General features: G+C 38.8%; 5 protein-coding genes across 5 annotated transcripts; 3 read left to right on the top strand and 2 right to left on the bottom strand.

Annotated features, from left to right (window-relative positions):
* Positions 1–37: 37 nt before the first annotated feature.
* On the top strand, positions 38–1,833 carry LOC110041007 (uncharacterized). The gene has a single exon (XM_020746284.2). It carries the CDS (start codon positions 457–459, stop codon positions 1,165–1,167), a length of 711 nt encoding a protein of 236 aa, XP_020601943.2. The 5' UTR covers positions 38–456; the 3' UTR covers positions 1,168–1,833.
* Positions 1,834–4,989: 3,156 nt separating this feature from the next.
* On the bottom strand, positions 4,990–10,047 carry LOC110041008 (nucleoside diphosphate kinase 5-like). The gene is made up of 5 exons (XM_089299090.1): positions 9,824–10,047; positions 8,463–8,668; positions 7,655–7,755; positions 6,231–6,349; positions 4,990–5,551 (listed from the first exon to the last, which is right to left on the bottom strand). The coding sequence occupies exons 1-5, from the start codon at positions 9,965–9,967 to the stop codon at positions 5,462–5,464; spliced, it is 660 nt and encodes a 219-aa protein (XP_089155216.1). The 5' UTR covers positions 9,968–10,047; the 3' UTR covers positions 4,990–5,461.
* Positions 10,048–11,160: 1,113 nt separating this feature from the next.
* LOC110041016 (uncharacterized) lies at positions 11,161–12,209 on the top strand. Its single transcript, XM_020746295.2, has one exon. The coding sequence runs from the start codon at positions 11,397–11,399 to the stop codon at positions 11,811–11,813; it is 417 nt and encodes a 138-aa protein (XP_020601954.2). The 5' UTR covers positions 11,161–11,396; the 3' UTR covers positions 11,814–12,209.
* Positions 12,210–12,968: 759 nt separating this feature from the next.
* Positions 12,969–16,314, bottom strand: LOC110041017 (small nuclear ribonucleoprotein E-like). Its single transcript, XM_089299078.1, has 5 exons — positions 16,168–16,314; positions 15,654–15,680; positions 14,668–14,730; positions 14,073–14,151; positions 12,969–13,667 (listed from the first exon to the last, which is right to left on the bottom strand). Exons 1-5 carry the CDS (start codon positions 16,213–16,215, stop codon positions 13,609–13,611), a joined length of 276 nt encoding a protein of 91 aa, XP_089155204.1. The 5' UTR covers positions 16,216–16,314; the 3' UTR covers positions 12,969–13,608.
* Positions 16,315–16,351: 37 nt separating this feature from the next.
* LOC110040988 (kelch-like protein 21) lies at positions 16,352–19,273 on the top strand. Its single transcript, XM_020746262.2, has one exon. The coding sequence runs from the start codon at positions 16,455–16,457 to the stop codon at positions 18,201–18,203; it is 1,749 nt and encodes a 582-aa protein (XP_020601921.2). The 5' UTR covers positions 16,352–16,454; the 3' UTR covers positions 18,204–19,273.
* The last annotated feature ends 85 nt before the right edge of the window (positions 19,274–19,358 follow it).

Raw genomic sequence — 19,358 nt, 5'->3', positions numbered from 1 at the left:
CAAGTCGATCGAAACAATGTTTGAATGAGCAATTCATCGCTTTTGGTGAAATCAGTCTACGTGAAACGAAGCTTGGAAGTTTTTCGGGAAGGATTGAGATACACTGCATTATTGAGGAGTTTGCCAGTAATATTAGTAAAGTCAACAAGAGCGAAGGAGTGACGACTTATCGTGGAATTGTTTACTATTCAGTGACGAAGTGTCATGTAAGCGTCCATTGAGAACTCGGTAACGAACACTTCTCGTGTCAACGAAAGGTCATGTTGTGCGTGATCTTATTTGTTACGTTTAGTTCTGGCTTAGTCGGACCGCAACACGCGAACCAGAATAGACAACACAACGTGTAACTAAGGGATCGAGGATGGTTTAAATGGATAACAACAGTTTAAAGACCCCGAGCACTGTTATGGCAGTGCCACGTTAATTGTTCCGTGGCAGGATACATCTTGTTTATCGATGGAAATGGCTCGTGAGACTACACACGAATTCCCAGCAGCACAAGTGTTCATGGACCTCGCGGTAAATCGGCCTGTTCGAACGCGGAGTAAAGGTGATGGTGTGAATTTACATGTCTGCTTCGACAAGAAACTAAAGCAGAATGCTTTGAACAACTTTCTAATGAGCCATACGCCTTACAGATGTTCTTTGGGAAGACCAAAGGAGATACTCAACGCGAAACGGAGAACGAAAGCTGCGTCTTCAGAGGTCTCTCTTCCTAAGATACCTGAGTCACTTACTGGAAGAACTCTAACTCCAGAGGACGGCCCAAGGCAACAAACTACAAAACGTTTGATTGACCTTGAAAGCGAAGAAGAAGAGGAACAGTGTAATTTTCTCTCTTGTAAATCTGTTAAAGAAGATCACAGCCACTCAGCTGCTCGACCAACAATTGACTCTAGGAAGGAGAGCAGATCAAGAAGGTTACCGCTCATTTTGAAGAAGGGAAACTGTCCCTCTTGTTTGCGGACTGATAACAAGTCGGAGAAATCGTTAGATAAGCTACCAAATGGACAGGATTACTCACCAGCAAAGACGGGCAGCGATCTTGGCAATGAGAACAAGTCATCGCGTGATAAAGAATCTACTACAGTGATGGAGGACGGGGCTAGAATTACAGTTATTCAACAAAGACTCTTTATTGAAGTTTTTATGCCAAGGACTTCGTAATCAAAACTCACGTTGCGTTAATATACAAATGTGTCTGAGGATGTGCGAAGATTGATTACAATAGTTTAATACAATGTCATGAGGCTTTTAATTTATCATAATATCGGTAAAACGTGACCCAGGGTGAAAAGGGAGAGAAATTATATGCTAATTTATTAAGAAAAGCAAGGACCGGAATGGCGTCATTCGTTCGTTGTACTGAAGTGGAGACAACCACAAGCCTCCGGTCACAAACTTACCACTGGAACAATTAAAATGGTTATCTTGGAAGAAATTGAATCTATTTGACTGTATCGATTCCGAGTATCGAACTGTATAAAATAACATGACAACATTAAGATGCCAAAGAACTATCAAATCGCTGGCTCCAGTCTCGAATTCAGTATAGGCTGCAAGCAGGCTCTTCGCGGAGATAAAAAGTAGCGGAAAAAGAAAGTAGGAAAGGAAAAAGAGAAGAAGTCTTCCTCCCCCTTCCTCTCCTTCTTTCTTACCACGTGAAGAGCCTGCTGGGAGGCTAGGTCCAGTGTCGCTAGTCACGCTAGAGTTTCTTCCTTTGGTTGTTAAATTTACCATAAGAGATGAGACGATTTTCTTCCTATTTGTGTAATTGTGGTTTATAAGTGAATTATAATGAGGAAAGACAAATTAAAATACCCTTTGCAGTTTGGTATGGTTCATATTGTAGTTGTAAGTTCCCGTACAGTAACAGAAATGTTGGTTTTCTGCACCCTGTGTGAACACAACCTCTCGCTGATTTTAGGTTTGTCATGCACGTTAGACGCGATCGACAATTGCAAATTAAAGTAGCAACTATGTTTAGCAAAGATACGACAGAATAGTAAAGTAAAATGTGTAACCAAATTTTTCACCGACAGAGTCGTGCGCGAGTTGATTTTTCACGTGTTCTCAGTTCAGTTCGAGCTTTCGCCGATTAGTACGGCTTCGATTCGTGCGTCTGAGCGCATAACAGTATAGTGAGGCGGCAAGCGCTCATCAAAATATGCCACTACATAGACTGATCGTGACTGGAAGCATCAATTTTAAAAAAAAAAACAAACAAAAAAAAAAAAAAAAAACGAGCAAAAAGACTACGGTTATTCCGTTGAGAAGCAACAGTGGCTATCTGAATGATCGACTGTTTTTTGTCATATCGTAAAATTCCAATGAAGAGTCCGTTTGCGTCTCAATAAACGATAAAGGAGTTAGTTACACTAGGAAGGGATTCAACATCTGAACACTTTAGATGCGCATAAGAATCAGGTCAGTACGGCTTGGTAAAACCCTCGAAGCTTTATAGGGACTTGTAAACGTTGTGCAACGATCGAAGTAGATAACGATATGAGACGAAAAATAAGTTCTGTAGTAATCGTCACCTGAACCTCCAAAGTCCCTAAAATAGGGAAAGGTCAAAATACAAAAAAATCTGTTCAGTAGCGGCCGGCTGTGATCAAAAGAAAAAGTATAGTTCTTTGACTTTGGAACCTCCTTTCACCTCTTGTAAATGGCAGAGGAATCAAAGCCTTCATAAAGAAGGCTTGGTATAGTCCACGAAACTTATACACTTGAACTTTTCAGCCGAGTCACCTTCTTTCATGCAACCAATGGACCCAGATTTTGCGTATTTTTAATATATACTGTTCGGGGAGGTACCGGTGGAAGGGTGGAATATAAACTAAATAGATTAGGGGAGGGTGGGAACGGTAAAAAGAAGATTTAGTTATTGTAGATAGAAGGTTTAATTGTATGATTTTTTTAGAACATATTTTTGAATTAATTATAATAATAGTAGGTTACAGTATTTATTATTTTTTCTTTTATTTTAGTGCACGGCACCATAAGCCTATAGCTTTAATCTTTACCGTGGATAAATAAAGTCTTGATTTTGATTTGATTTGATTTGATTTGACTACCTCCGTCAGTTTTTAAATCCCTTCAATTTGCCCTTTATCAGCCACCCAGCTATGGTCTTGTTTTTTACAGTTTTGGTGTGTTGTTTTAACTATCGGCTTTTACCGTATACCTAACCATTTTTGGCAAATCGATGGATGATGAGTTTCTTCCTGAGAAGAAATATGAAAAGGTGACTAGATTCATGAGAATTCTCGGCGGGAAGTTTTGAAAACCGAAACAGTTTCGTTCAAAAAGTGAAAACAGATTTTTTCCATAAAATTAGGCTTAGCAATTGTTGTTACCTCAGTTGCATTTGGGTCTTGACTTTACTTCCGTGAACTTGGCAGATTCTGAGCTCAGTTGAAGATGACAGAGTAAACCAAGTCGAACCTTTGACTTGCGCAAGGAACATAATTATTCCGCAGCAAAATATGTTCCCGGTGTTTCCGAATACCATAATCGTTTATCATAGTTTTCGAGGATATCAGGTACTACTTTAGAAGAAACTGTTCTTGGAATTCAACTGTCTCGCGGGGTAACGAGGAACATGTCGGAAGAAAATTGTCGACTCATTAAAAGACAACCTCGTTCCCATGGTCTGAACGAGACACAGTGAACGCGTTTCGTATACAGGTAAAACTGAAACATCCACATCATCAAGTTGCATTGGTGGCTTACTTTGAACGAGTATAAAAGAGTCCACATTTTTAGATCTTTCTAAACGTTGGGCAGTTTTACTCCTATCTTCGAATTCGTGTATAACAAAGGTAAATAAATGGAATAATTGTTATTTGAAAAGGATCATTTCTATATTCCGGGTACAAGCCCCCACCGGATATAAGCCCATCTAATGTTTTTAAAGTGCGTTCCTTTTGCGTTTCTTTACAAAGATCAAAATTTTTAATGGAAGGTTGTAGGCTAACGGGGTAATAGGGTAATAATAAGGTAATGAGGTGACAGCTCTAAATGTAATGGTACGTTAGCTTTAACTCGTTTCCAAGATACGTTTTATCTCGTCATTCCGAAACTTTTTTTATTCCGCTTATATGCCCCCCCTCCTCCCATTTATAAGCCCCCCACCCAAAACCCCTTATGAAGTTATATAAGCCCAGGGCTTTAACGTGGGAATTTTACGGTATCGAGGTTATAGGTTAGCTATAGGTTCTCCCGGCGTCCTCTACCTCGCGCTCTTAGTACACCCGTTTCGAGCATCGCAGACATTCCACTTTCCGAACTCGGCTTGTAAACAAGAAGCTTAAAGAACTTATAGGTTATAGGTCAGCTATAGGTTCTCCTGGCGTGGGTGATTTTAGCATAAGTAGACAAAAAGCACTTCAGGGGTAAAGTCTTGGGAGAGTGGACGTAAGCGCATAATTAGGTCAGCACCGGATGTACAGCTAAATTTAAAAGAGGAATTAATATCACACTTAAGATAGAAAAATATTCAGAAAATTGCAGCTAGTTAAGTATAGAAAGTCTCTTTTCAGATGACAAATTTTGAACCCAACTACTGTTTAGGGGAGCAGGGATGGCGCAGTGGTGAGAGCTCTCGCCTCCCACCAATGTGGCCCGGGTTCGATTCCCGGACCCGACGCCATAAGTGGGTTGAGTTTGTGTTGGTTCTCTTCTCTGCTTCGAGGGTTTTTCTCCGGGTTCTCCGGTTTTCCCCCCTCAGGAAAAACCAACATACAGCTGATTCCAGCTGACTGTAAGCTGTGCTCCAAGGTCACACATGGACCGTATAGCGGCTGCCAGAGGCGCCAATGTATGCTTTCGGTTCGACCTTGTTGAGCTGCGTCGTTGCTGTACTTTGCGACGGAGATTAGCCGCGACAATTATTATTATTATTATTGTAGTGACCCTGTAGTTGAACCTTATTGACTCTAACTTGCAATTTAAGAGAACAATGGAGCAAAAAACGATTTCGATTAATTTATCTATAAAACAGTATAATTTCCATGTCGTACAACTCGGTGTTACAACTGGCACGAAAAAAAGAAGTGTACTCAGTTACTTGTCTCCAGGCATACTAACCAATAGATGTATTTACAACTCTACATAATAAAAATCACTGCTCAAAGCAATGCTCACTATTAGTGTTGAAGAGTATCCAACAACAAGAATTGTAACAGTTGTATTTCTCTACAAATTAACATTAACGCTTAAAATACATTTTTGCAGTACACAGTAAGTCTTAAATAATTTAAAGAAGAAAGTTCTACCTTCTATTTGATACATCACATGGGACATAAATGTATAAGATGTGGAATAACCTTTATCACTGAGAGAGTGAACTCTCTATAACATTGTTTGTTTTGCTCTTTACTACAGTTCAAAGTACTGTTATTTATTCAAGCGTGTGTATTTACAAGTTGTAATTAAAATAAAAAACTCAGATAAAGCTTTAGTCGTCTGGTTCTTCGACAATGTAGTCACCTTCCTGCACCCTGGGCTTGTTTGGATTGTTAGCTACTAACCAGTCTGCCAGCCAGATCTGTCAACAAACAAATTGATTTGAACACAGGTCACTCTATCTGACCAACATGACTACAAAGAAGAAGTCTCATCAGTTTGATAAATAATTTATCACACATTGAATAAAATATTCAATAAATGAAACAAATTATAAATTTAGCACAAGAAAAATACACCATGGAGTGTGAAATAATGAATGGATGCATGTGAATTAACTAAAAAGTTTTTTGAGCATTCAAGATATGAAATATCTTTCAAGTCAACAAATTTTTGGACTGAGTAAATGATGCAGGGCTGTCATTAAGGGCTGTTACCCGTAACACCTGCTACGGCCGAGTACAGATGTATATCTTTGATGGGCCATTGATGTTACGGGTGAACTGGACTATAGTTGATACAATTCACCTAACAGGTAACAAGTTATGGGTGTGAAGATCAAGGCTACAGTTCACTCAAAACTTAGCAGGTACAGGTGTACAGGTAGTCCCAGAATTCCTTGTGGAGCGTTTTTGCTTGGCCTGGCTGTTAGTTGATTGACAGCTGGCTGTAGTAGTCCACATCAAATATTTGTTTGTTTAAGGGTGGGATGGGTGTTTGCAAATGCTTATACATGTAAGAGGAAGTTAAACTGAAATGAAAAAAAGCTTTATTGCATAATAATTAATTTAATCCATATACAGATTGCAATGCAAACTTACAATTGGGTCTGCAGGTTTCATCTTACATAATTCTGTGAGCCCTTTTAGTAATGTTGGGGTTACTGTTCTTGTGAGGTAATCGTTTGCTGCCTGCCCTGTTGAAACTGGTTCCACAATACCTAGAAAATTCAACACTTGGTTATAAACAATCAAATACTTATAATCTATTATTATTACTATCACTATCACTATCACTATCACTATCACTGTCACTGTCACTGTCACTGTCACTGTCACTGTCACTGTCACTGTCACTGTCACTGTCACTATCACTATCACTATCACTATCACTATCACTATCACTATCACTATCACTATCACTATCACTAATACTATCACTAATACTATTACTATTACTATTACTATTATTATTATTAATAATAACTACAATATAATAATTATTATTATATTGTAGTTACCAAGAGTAATGAGGCTTTCACTAGTTAAAAAAAAAGTCAGTAAAGCCTCTTAAACCCAACTGGCTCATTAAGTGTTCAGTGCTTAACTCTGGTTTCTATAGCATGAAGGAGCTAGAAGTATTGCTACTCCCCTGGATGGGATGCTAGTCCATGATAAGTTACACCCTGGGTGGGGGGAGGGGGGCAGGACTCCTATATAAAAATGACAGGGGCTGCGCATTGGAAATTTTGAAAAAAAACTCCTAAAAGATACCAAGATCCTGTTTTGTGGGTGTGGTTTGAAATTTTTTTGGCCCTCAAGAGGTACCAATTCTAAAACAACAAATAATCTCACGATATTTTTTCAGCTCAATACCCTAAGAAGTACCGTAAAAGCTCCTGCTATGCACCTTTCAAGACTGAACACCCTAAGAGGTATCAAAAGCACTTTTTTAGCCCCTAAAAGGTAGCCTGCAGAACAGACGGATTAGTGCAGCAGACCGCAAAGTGTGATTCACATGCAAGTGGTTCTGCTTTGCGTTCGAGTATCAGGTTTTGTGCTCTGTCCTGCTAATCTGCCTGTTCTGCAGGCTACTAAAAGGTACAACAAGTACCCCTGTCCTTTTAAAATAGGAGTCCCCCCCCCCCCCCCCCCCCCATCCCCGGGGTTACCCCTAAGCATTTTGTCAGGTTGCCTCAACAATTTGTCTCACTCAAAAACACAACACAATGACCCTGGCCAGGTCAAGTCTGGACTGCTTGATCCGGAGTCCGGCACACCAACCACTGATTACCAGTTTATAGTACAACATACATGTATATTCTCATATTCCCCATGCCTCTTGATGCTGGAAGTCTTGTCAAAGTTGTGCTTTTAAGTGAAGTTCAAAAAAGAAATTTTTATATATTGGAATATTATGATAACTTTCTCACTCCGTAGTAAGGGTTGTGTAAATCTTTAAGACCTGGGTATTTTTTAAATTGTTTTCAAAATTCTTGACAATTAGCTTTCTACATTGTACTTACTGTCAGGAAAAAAGAAATGTATTTCTCGTTCTGCACTGGAATAACTGTCACTTCCATGAAGAGCATTTTTAGTGCTGTCTGTACCATAGATTGCTCTTAGACTGAAAGCAGAAGTTGTCAAGTATTGAGCCTTACTTATCTTAAGTTGTATAAGAAATATTTTCTACTAAAAATAATGAAATCAAACAAAAAATACTTCCAGCAGATAACCCTTAAAACGGTGCTCATGCATGTGCACAAACCTTTATGTATTTTTTGACTTACTTTGTTCCACGTCTATTTTTTATGCATTATAATTCTTATGTTTATTGTAATTGCTATTATTAATATTGGCTCTGTAAAGAAGACAATGATACTCTAAAGTTTCAGGGAATACCCATAGCCAGCTGTCCATCCCAGCTGGTTGAAAGTTTGGCTACATTTAATACCAAGTCAGCTGTAAGATCTAATGGCACCTTTATGCCAGCACCAGCACCAACGACAATGCCAATGGTACTGTATTGCCACAGGATATCTGCGATGGCTTGAACCCAACTAGATACTGTAACTACATGCGAGCCTTCATTGACTAAACCTAGTGCTATTTTTGTTTTTTAAGTTTAAAAATTCCAGACATTCACATTGACATAATTAGTACCTACAGGTAGTTTTGAATTACTGCTTGTGCATGCATGCAGTAATTCTACTTTTAAGTTGAACATGCTATTGCTATAACCATTAAACAACCACTCTTCCCAAAAATTATACCAATCACAAAGGTCAGATTAGTAAAAACAATTTAAACATGTTACTATTCAAGGTTAATTACCTTTCTGGTGCCTGATCTCTTGCCTTTTGTGTGTTTGTTGGTCCAATCAACTGTCTCCAGTATGAAATAGCTGACTGCCTTGCTAACACAATTGCTAAGATTGGTCCATTGCTCATGTAGGCCACAAGACTTGGAAAGAACATCTTACCATAGTGTTCAGCATAAAAATCACTTGTCTGTTCTGGTGTCATGTGAACTCTTCTTTTCTGTTCAGGGCCAAAAGAATATAATCTTGTGTGATTATAATTTATAGCATAGCCATTCGATAAGTTACATGCTTATACTGTATATTCAGTGGCAGATCCAGACCTTAGCTAAGGGGAGGGGGGAGGGGGCTGCTTGCCCTGCCAGCTTTTCTTCCTTCTGTGACTTTTTTTACCCTAAATAAAGGAGTGCCCGGGCCCTCCGAGATCCCTCCCCTAAATCCGCCACTGATATTGTTATCAGTGAAGTCACACTGCTGAAAAGTAACTTGCCAGAATATTTTGTTCCCTCTTGATACAAGCCTTGATTCTTGAGGCAATTATAAATTGTTTCTTAGGAACCAAGTCTAACAAACAACTGAGATTCTCAAAAGAGCAAGCTTTTTTTTATTTCTGGATAGTGACTGGCCACTTGCAACTGAAAATCCCACACAACAGAGGTGCATTTCTAAAACATGATATATATTATGAAACAAAGACTAATTCTTGAAGCTTGGCATTCCGTGCGAGACAGGAACGCTATAAACGAACACATAGCGCTACCGAACGTGTACAATGGCATTAAGAATTTTTACACTCATTAAGAATACTCTAGAGACGATTGCTCATTTAGTTTTATCACACATCTTTTACATATTCTAGTAGGACGCCGTTTAACATTTGCATTTTCCATCTTTTGCTGAAGAAGGCAACAGTAGTGGCCGATACGTCCGATAACCATATTTTTAGCCAGTGACAACCATTTAATTCCTTTTTTACCAATTTTTAACATGCCTGGCTACACACCGAACATTTTTAGTCTCTACTCTCTTGTGCATAAGTTACAATATACTAGGTCTTATATATTCTTTTGATTTGGCTTTCTGCAGCTCGGAAAATAATGTTAGTTGTAAGTCTCAAAATTAGCCCAATCATATTTATTAGGATACATGAGCTGCAGTCAAATCTCTACCATTTTCAGCTTTGTGTGAAAATGGGTCACATTTACTGACAAATAGTGTAATTTATGGCATATAAGCCATCAGGTTCAATTTCATGTTTGCCTAAAGACCAAACGATTTGCCAAGGAATGATTTATCAAAGCAAGATTAAATCGAAGGGCAAACAAGCTAGCTTTAATAGAAACAATACACTAGATAAGTCGTAAGTTTTGCGTACCTGTAGAATCGTGAATCCATGTTGAAGAATTATTTCTTCGATCTCATCGCTCTTGTGAATAGCATCTGGCTTAATTAACGCTAAGGTCCGTTCAATATGTATAGCTGGAGGAGGGGGTATCACGGGTTTTTCTCCTTCAGGCATTTTTACGTCTCAAAACTGCGTAAAATACACAGTCTAGCCTGATACGGATAGAAAAACAAAATGGCGGCTAAATTTACTGCCGTTGCCAAGGTTACTTGAAAATTGAAAACCGCTGACCAAAGTGAAACACAGGGTGCTTACCATTTAGCGAAAAAATCCGGAAATTTCGGTTGAAAGTCAAATGGAACAGTACTTTTGTGGAAAATCCGTTCGGAAATTGTAGACTACCTCCAGAGTTAGTCCTCTTTTTCTGTTCGGAACGGAACGGTGGAAATTTCCTTACCATTTGCTAAATTTTCCAGTTTCCAGTCTCTCATCAGCCGAAAACAATTACGAGAAATCGAATAGCAAATGGCAAGCGCCATCTCGTTCGGTTGGTTTGCTGATTTTGGAAAAACCCTTACCATTATTCAACGGTCATCCCAACCGGTTTATTCTGACAAATGGTAAGCACCCACATAATCTCACTCCCAGAGTCTCCCCGAGCCAGAGAGACTCTGGGCTTGTCACAATTTAATTGTGCAAGCCTCTTTGTCAGCCAACCTACTTGACAAAATTCCATTCGCAAAGTGCTTAAATAAACGAACTATTTCTTCAAAAATTTCACATGATTTCTTTTTCAAGTGCGTTTTGAAACAAACCATTTTTTTGTTGCCTTGGACTTTTGAAATACCACTTATTTTTCACTTGAAAAATAATCGCCGAACAAGCCCAGTGGGTTTTCTCTATTCAGGTCGAGAATCTAGAACACCTTTGGTCTCCTTTGCTCCTCGAATTCATGCCGTAAATTAAGAATCCTTGTGAAAAGTTTAATTGTGAACTGAATTTGTTTTCAAGACGGTGATTGCTGATATTAGAAATGTTTGCTCTCCAAGTGATAAACCTGTGTCAGTTATTCAAACGACTCCTGGGAGACGGATTAGCGAGAGTCTTCCAATGAACAAAGGAAACAAAAGAATCCATTGACACCTGGCTTCCTTACAATTTGGAACGCAAATAAATCTCGAATATGAAAGGTTATTTTAGTGCGTTGTTCTAAGCCATTAAGTTATTTACAAACCAGACTCAAAAATGCTTAAACTGTCTAGCTTAGAAATGTGGCTGCTCAGGCTCTGATTTCGCAAACGCTTCCTACCCCTGAAACAAGTTTTAATATCGCTTACAGTTCCAGTCACAAAGTAATCGCGTAATTACTTAAAAAGTCGTCAATGATTAATCAGTCGATTGGTTAGTTAACACAATTGTGACGTCAATATGTCGCCACCTTAATTATGATGCTTCGCGATTCCACGTCGCGAGCGCCAACAGAGATCTGATATATTGTTGGTATCGACTGCACAAGAAAAAAAATAGGTTTTGTCCAGAAATATCAGTCAGTCTATTTGGTGTGAGAGTTTTCTTGAGTCTAGCAGCCTTCGCCTCGGGCATAATGCCGAATACTGGACAGTTAATTGGCCAGTGCTGGAAATGCGAAGACTGTCGAAAGGATTTTAAGGCGGTGTGGTTGCCAACCAACGTTTGCTGTCGAGTCGCAGCATGGGGCACACAGCAAGCTCCCTACTCCAGGCATATTTCCAACGAGCTCAGAGAGGCAGCCACGAAATCGGTCTCCAGTCAACGCACCGAGAACACCACCAAGTCGCACGGAGAAGCCCTGAAGAAACCTGATATTCCAGTTCACTGCCTGGCGGAACCATGGACGAGGCAAGTTAATTCGCTGGCGCCTTTCAGCACCCTTGGAAAATACACCTGTGGGTATTACTTTTCAAGAAGTACCGACAACAAGAAACGAAAAACAGGGATACCTCCTTCAGATCTGGTGGCATGGCGATCAAACATCTCTTAAGTGGATTCACGAAGTGGTCGGAACTATCGTTGCGTACCCGCTCGGTTAATGAACTTGTTTTGTTGGAAACAGATATTTAAACCACAGGCGTGAAAACACGAAAATCTTCGTGTGTAGTGGAACTTATCTGCCATAGCTTTCTGCTATTCGTGAGTTCAATGTTTCGTACTGTCTATGAGATACAGATTAGTGTGATGCGTCATGCTGTAAAAGCCAGTTGATCAGATGTGTAATTTACACTTCACTTGTACGAGTGGTTTTTTTTTTTTTTTAGTTTCAACGATAAGATAACGTGACGTTGTAGGCGACTGTGATAGACTGTTTGGCTTGATACACTACTGTAAAACTGCTCAGCTATTCAGTAAAGCTGTTAGTAAACACGCGTGAAAGGACAAAGTTTATCCTTTTGTGAAGACAATAGACCTTGGGGGAGGAGTGGGTGCTCGGAGACAACAGTTGTGAGACACCATAAACGGCGCTAAGTACAGATGTTAAAAAAAAAATCTGCGCCTCACAGAATCGTGATTTCGTATAAATGTACCATTACGCCATCTCTGACGGCTTTTTATTGTAGGCGGCATGCTACGAGCAATTTATATCCTTCAGATCTACTGTATAACTTAAACCGAACAAATTTCATCCAGAAAGCCAATCGTTAACAGTCTCTGAGTTCCCGCAGGATCAACCCGTAACGTGTTGAGGAATCCTATAAGGGAGGGACCTCGGTCCCTCATTTTTATTAGAGCTCAGAACACGCATGCACTAGCACACGTAGGTACCGCCTGATGGTTCTAAGAGATTAAGAGAAGGGGAACTAAAAGCTAATGACTATTTTTCTTTGTTCCTGTACCCTGTCTGGTTGGCTCGCTTCTTTGGATGTTGGTGTGTGCAGTTTCCTGCAGTAGCCCCAATCTCTTTGAAACCTCTGTTCCAAACATAAGTTATCACAATTTGGTGGCGTTGTCACCTGTTCCCTATTTAACTGTTCCAAGAGTCAGTCATGGGCCTCACTCTAAGAGGTAGTGGGTGACCCTTCTCCCAAGAAGACACATAAATCACATTCTTGTGTGAAGAGATGCCATTTGACAATTCACGTAAGTGATTCAGTTTAAATATGTGATTATAAATGACAAGTACATGTACATGCAGTATTCATTTTTGTTGTGGGATTAACATAATTTATTGTTTGGGATGGAATCAACTTAATGGCCAAGTGTACTTTTCATTGGCAAAAAGATGACAGGTTTAACAGCACAGTAGCTAAACAATCTGAAACACAGCTTATGAAAGCTGACAGAAGTACGACGAGAAGAAGGGAATGCAACAGTTACAAAATATATGTCTGCAAATTCTTGCTGCCTTTTTCTATTAGTAAAAATGCAGTAGATCTGACATAAATTAAAGAAACACTATATGAAAGTATTATTATTGCCAATTAATGACTCTACATTAGTTCCAAAACACTACCTACAGTATATGCCAACAAGATCCTTTGTCAAAGCTGATCAAAGAATCTGCCATGTCCTTGTTGAGGCAAAAGGAAAAGCTTGCTCATATTCAAACAAATAACAATCTGTTGTCATACATTTATATACAACATATGTAATATTTAAAAAGTGACACAGCGCTTTAACAAACATCACATGAAACAAGCCTTTCAAAATAAATCCTCCTCAAAACAGAGAATATCTTAAGTAAAGACCACCAAGTGAACTATGCAAACTCTACAGACTCCAAATGGAGTTACAAAAGTTTTTGGACAACAAATGATGTCCGGCGATGGAGCCTGCTATGATCAGCTTGACTGTGTATTCATTAGAAGAGTGATGTTGTCTCCTTTGAGTAAAATCCTCCCTACAAGAGCCAACAACAATAAAAAAGCAAAAATTAACAACCAGTTTCACCATAATAAAAAGGTATTGTACCAGTAACATACTGTCAGATGCTAGTCTTGTTTGAGAATTAAGCATTAAGTGGACAGTCAAAAAACAAGATTTAGCTCTTTGTTTAGAACTCCAGATGAGGAAAAAGCCACATGGTTAAAGTTTATTTATTTTGCCGAGGATAGATTGTAACCTACACGTAGCCCTAAATCAATATTTGATGCTCTTCACTGAATTTCTCATTGAAACTTTAAGCATGAGACCTGCAATGCCTTCATGTTGACAAATGTCATTCTGCACTAGGCTAAAAGACAAGGCTTTGGCTTTTGTTTTCGTTTTTTTTTTTTTTAGATATATTAAGAAGTTACATTATTACCAAGTGGTCTTCTTTTCTTGGTCTTAAGGTGGACTTCTTCGGCATCATCTAGCACAAGATTCATGTACTCATCAAAACCCTTTATAAACAAAATATTTCACATTAATTTGTGACTAAGAATTATCCTAAGTATTGTCAGGCTACTTCATAACATTTAAATCACCTTGAAATTATAAGGACAGAAGGCACCCTTGAAGGGCTACAAGTAACCATAGACCATGGTGCTTTCCCGCATTTATCAAGTCACACAGGCTATCTAGATTTCCTTATTTGTATTACTGTACACGTGTATGTCACACATTGTTTTGATGGAAAAGAAATATCTGTGGAAATTTACTGGAATTGGAATGAGTCAATTGTGTTTCATGTCCAGAAGCTTAGTGGACCTTTCATAAAATATATTCACACATGTATACAACAAAAATGGCTGACCATCTGTATAGCAATGAATAAAAAGTGCAGTTCTGGATGACACATTGCTTGTTTCACCTCTTGTGGAAAATACCCTTGGAAGCTGTGGGCAAAAATATTGCACAAGCACTTCAATCTAACTTCAATGTCAGACAAACATTAATTTTGTAGTCTAAACACTTACAATGATGTGTCCTTCAATCCTCATGTTAACTTGTTCATAAAGCCAAATCTGAATTCTTGATCTCTGAAGATAACAAACAGACTAATAAATAAACACATAGGAATTTGCATAAAATAGAACATACAGGCCTGAGCACAGTCCAGTTTCAAAGAGGTTACACTACTTCATGAAATAATACAGTTTATTTCCTCATGCATGATTATATGTGGTAGATTATTATCACATGGAAATGATGTAGCTTAGAATTTTTGATATGTTACAGAAATTTAAGCTTTGTCTTGTTATTAATAATTATTAGGAATAGTTATGCTCTTGCAATACTGAAAATCTTACGGTCATGCAATTTATAAAGCCATTTCTTCTACTACTGCTACTCCATACAGACAAGTCTGTACAAGATTGGGTTCAATGAAGCAAAACTACAACTGTCATTGCTTTTTTCAAGTAGCATGGTACAGCCATGCTACTCCAATACATGTAACCTTGGCTCCCAGAACTTTAATAGCTTGCACAGACAATTTAATATTATTAGGTACTGAGGGGATACCTGTAACTCCTAACACATGTATATCTCCCACAATACTCATTGAACAGACAGCGGTCTATAACATTTTCAGCAGGAGGTTAACTGGTTTTCACAGGCGGGCAAAACTATTTGATCTGAAATTCTTTTTAAGAAAAGCTTTTCACTAGGTGGTCAAACTAGCTAGGAAAAATCGTCTTCACAGCCAGTCAATTTGCCCGGTACCCGGCCCTTAAGGAAGCCCCTGAATGAACATATTAAATATGTTGACAACATGTGTAATTTCTAAAAAACAACTGCAACAATTCTAACTGCTGTCAAATACAAGAGCATGGTAATGAAGTTTTTCAATTCACTACATTTATTTTAACATTACTGTTTTAACAACGTACTATCACTTGGGTTATAAATGGATGGTTAATAAAATGATTGGAACAACTCAGTACAATCAAACACTACTTACATTCTGCAAATACCTAAAGATCAAATTCTATTGAGGCAAAAGTTAAGGAACAATCCACACAAATTATCAAAATTGATTGGAAATCTATACAGGTCATACAGTACACAGCATAGAATCGTAATTCAAGAATCAAAATGGAGAATGCTGACTAGCAAAGACCTAGGAATATCACTTCAAACTTGAAAGTATGTACATGTAGAAACTGGTGTAATACCAGTGAAAAGAGGTTACTTATGCTACAAACATTTGCTTTGTAGTTTCATGAGGCAAACATTCAAACTGAAAGGTGTTAAATTAAAACACACGATAAGCGTTCTACTACAAATAAACAATGCAAAGAAGATAACAATATCATGCAAGCCTTGAAATGCTTCGCAGTCGTTCCAGTAACAAAACGTAAATTAAGATAGTTAATGCAAAGCTAATGTCAAACCAAACACGTGCTCCGATGGCTCGCCATTTGAACGCTTTGTAGCGGGAAGAAAAGCGCCTTCACTACCATTAAAAAGGATACAATAGGCTGCACCATGACTTTTTGCACTTTCTGTCCTTTGTACGCCATTTTCAATCCGTTTTGACCAAGGTAATGTTCAAGAACAGCAGTGAAATCAACTAAAATGGCGGAAAAAAGTGACAGCAAAGAACGACGGGAAAACGTTCGGGAACGTCGTGCTCGTCGCGAAAAGGGTGCTGGGATATAATGCTCAACACCGACAGAGAGATTTGTGACAGGCAAGATTGTTTATATTTTTTCTAGACGTTTCCTTTTTGGTGGATAATTTAATCTCTCCTGAATGAAGAATGAGTGAGACAACAGAAAAAAACAGGTACTGCCTAGAGTTGACGGCGAAACTTAACGATTTGAGAAAACAGAAAGTCCTGTGTGATGTCACACTTTTCGCTGGTGGGGAGACATTTCTCGCCCACCGAAATGTGCTGGCTGTGAGCTGTCCCTATTTTTACAAACTATTCACTAGTGACATGAGAGAAAAGACGTCTGAAACTGTTAACCTTGAGGCACTGGAAGTCTCTGCAAATGTGATTGACCTACTATTGACTTACCTTTACACTGGCGTCATCGATGTCACGCAACGTAACGCCGAAGAAATTTTAATATCAGCAGATTATTTTCTTATCCCCGAGGCGAAGTTAATGGCGTCAGAAGAGTTAGTATCTAACGTTGATGTCTCTAACTGCCTTTTTTATCTTGATTTTGCTGAGCGTTATAACTGTGAAAGGCTTGCTCAAGCGAGCCGTGTATTTCTTGACAAACATTTTCAGGAGGTCACGCTATCCGAGGATTTTCTCAAACTTGGTGCTAAGGAAGTCAAAGATATAATTTCAAGCGATAATATTTTTGTGGAGAAAGAAGAAATGGTCTACGAGAGCCTTCTAACTTGGATTGAACACGATCGAGATGAACGGGAATGTTATTTTCCCAGCTTGTTAGAATGCATTCGATTCTGCTCTGTGTCACGTGAATACATTCAAACACATATCCTGAATAATTCGCTCGTCCAAGAGCACTCTTCTTGCATAGAACTGGTTGAGCAGGCTGTAGACAGTAATGCTTCATCTGAAGTTTTGTTTCCTCAAAAACCGAGGAAATGTCTTCAACCTGCCATTGATGTTGTTATCACCATCTGCGGTGCACAAAGGAGCAGGGAAACTCAACAAACTTCAGTCCAGTGTTATGTCCCAGAGGAAAACAATTGGTTTGAATTGAAGCATTTTCCAAGCCAAATTAACTGGCATGGATTTGTTGAGCATGAAAGAGAGCTGTATACTGTTGGAGGAGAAAGAAATGGCATGGTATCAAATGCACTTGAGAAGTTCAATCTGAAAACAAACACCTGGACCACCATGTTGCCTATGTTGAAAGAGGTTTTATTTCCAGCAGTTGCATCCTTAAAAAATTGCATTTATGTTATTGGTGCTTCAAGGGTCAACAGAGGAACATTGCAAATTTATGTTCCTTCTATCAACATCTGGACTCTGGGAACCCAACTGAATGTCCCACGAGAAATCACATGTGCAGTAAGTGACGGGCAGTTCCTTTACGTGATTGGTGGAATGAGAGCTGGAGATGGCGAATATCTCAGCTCTGTTGAGAGGTATGACCCAGAACATGACACATGGACAGATGTTCCTTCAATGTTACAACCCAGAGGTGGAGCATGTGCTGTACCTTCAGGGTCATCTATTTTTGTTATGGGTGGTGAGTGTAATGTGCGCATTGCTCTTCCTAGTTGTGAAGTTTATTCCACTGTTTCTGAACAATGGCAATCTATTGCTTCAATGCATGTCCCACGGTACTTTGCTGGGGCTGCTATCATAGGGAAGACAATTTATGTCTTTGGGGGAGTTGGGGGATCTAATGTGACCCTAGAACAAAGAAAGGTAGTTGAGCGATATGACATGGACCAAGGTGTGTGGAGTGCAGACATTACTATGCCTTGGGAAGCAAAATATTTGCGTTGTTGCCTTTTATGTTTAAGGAGGGACTTTGTGGTGGGTTTGCCAGAAGTTTTAGGTTTAACTGGGAACTGAAAGAGTGTGGCTCCAGTGATATGAAGGAACCTGTGAAGTGGAACCGTACCCTTTTTAGTAACACTTTTTAAGCAGTCATCTTCATGAAAGGTCACTAGAATTGTCTATTTCCACTTTGTTTGAGGGGCAATTGCACATGAGTGGTGTCAGAATGGAGACTTTAAAAAACAAGTTGGACTTGAAATTATACCCTGTACTACATTGAAGACAAGTTATACTACACAGAAAAATATATTTCAGCTCCCTTGTGACAACCATGTATTCAGGGGACTATTCGATTTTTTTTAAAAAAATGAGCAACTACTAAGAAGCAAAGTTTTAACTTGCTGTATCAAACTTGGAAAATACAGTGGACTGCAAACACTTGTATAAGAGAAAATCCTTCACTGGAGCTAATGCATAAGAGACATAAATTTTACCCTGAACTTTTTCTAAAAATAGATATAGCAAAAACCTGATTAGTGGACATTACATAACATCTGCAACATTTAAACAATAATTTTTTTCTTTCCTTGGATAACTATATGAAAGATTTTAAATACATTCTTGTCACACAGCTAGAAGAGCAAAAGGAACATTTTGATAACAAGAAATCTCTGGTAAACTGCAAGATTTTCCAAATAATGGCAGCAAAACAATGTTCTGGACATTACATTGTGGATGTTACCCTTCTTGACATCAAGTAAAAACATTTTGAAATGGTTCTTAAGAGTCAAAGCATTACACCATAAGACCATATGTTCTGCTAGACAAACTCTAGTTTCACCTAACAAACATTTTGACTTAACATTTTTGACAGTGCAATTGTCCTGAGCTAGTGTGACTGGATTTCCTGCTTTCATGCTAATATTGACAGTGTAACCATTCAATGTCCAGATTGGCTTAATTTCAAACTTCTCTGGCCCTGTTCTGATGTCATGCTCAGCATGAAATGTAATGCACATTAGGCTCAATTACCAGCTGTTGTTTGGGAAAGGAGCACACACTCCACAGGGATCAGAACCAAGAGAGCGGCGGAAATCAAGGCTAAACGCATGGAACTTGTACTGAATAAATGAAGCATTATCTGATTTCAAAATGTGTACAGTGAGGCTCTCCAACACAGGTATATCAATACAAATGATCATGCTCCTTTATTTGACATCATTATGTTTA

This window comes from Orbicella faveolata, unplaced genomic scaffold (genome assembly GCF_042242905.1).
Source record: "Orbicella faveolata isolate gen_17 unplaced genomic scaffold, um_ofav_v1 contig_1, whole genome shotgun sequence".
NCBI classification, from domain to species: domain Eukaryota; kingdom Metazoa; phylum Cnidaria; class Anthozoa; order Scleractinia; family Merulinidae; genus Orbicella; species Orbicella faveolata.
Note: the sequence above shows the minus strand (reverse complement) of the source record. Positions and strands in the feature narration are given on the sequence as shown.

Bases quoted from the DNA above. Each gene is read 5' to 3' on its own strand.
- LOC110041016 (XM_020746295.2), top strand. From the start codon at position 11,397: ATGCCGAATACTGGACAGTTAATTGGCCAGTGCTGGAAATGCGAAGAC.
- LOC110040988 (XM_020746262.2), top strand. From the start codon at position 16,455: ATGAGTGAGACAACAGAAAAAAACAGGTACTGCCTAGAGTTGACGGCG.
- LOC110041017 (XM_089299078.1), bottom strand. From the start codon at position 16,215: ATGGCGTACAAAGGACAGAAAGTGCAAAAAGTCATGGTGCAGCCTATT. The intron at 14,731-15,653 runs GTAAGTAGTGTT...TGTTATCTTCAG, and splicing joins TCTTTAGGTATTTGCAGAAT to AGATCAAGAATTCAGATTTG. The intron at 14,152-14,667 runs GTAAGTGTTTAG...TTGTTTATAAAG, and splicing joins GGATTGAAGGACACATCATT to GGTTTTGATGAGTACATGAA.
- LOC110041007 (XM_020746284.2), top strand. From the start codon at position 457: ATGGAAATGGCTCGTGAGACTACACACGAATTCCCAGCAGCACAAGTG.
- LOC110041008 (XM_089299090.1), bottom strand. From the start codon at position 9,967: ATGCCTGAAGGAGAAAAACCCGTGATACCCCCTCCTCCAGCTATACAT. The intron at 7,756-8,462 runs GTAATTAACCTT...TTCTGCTTTCAG, and splicing joins AGAGATCAGGCACCAGAAAG to TCTAAGAGCAATCTATGGTA. The intron at 5,552-6,230 runs GTAAGTTTGCAT...GTTTGTTGACAG, and splicing joins TGAAACCTGCAGACCCAATT to ATCTGGCTGGCAGACTGGTT.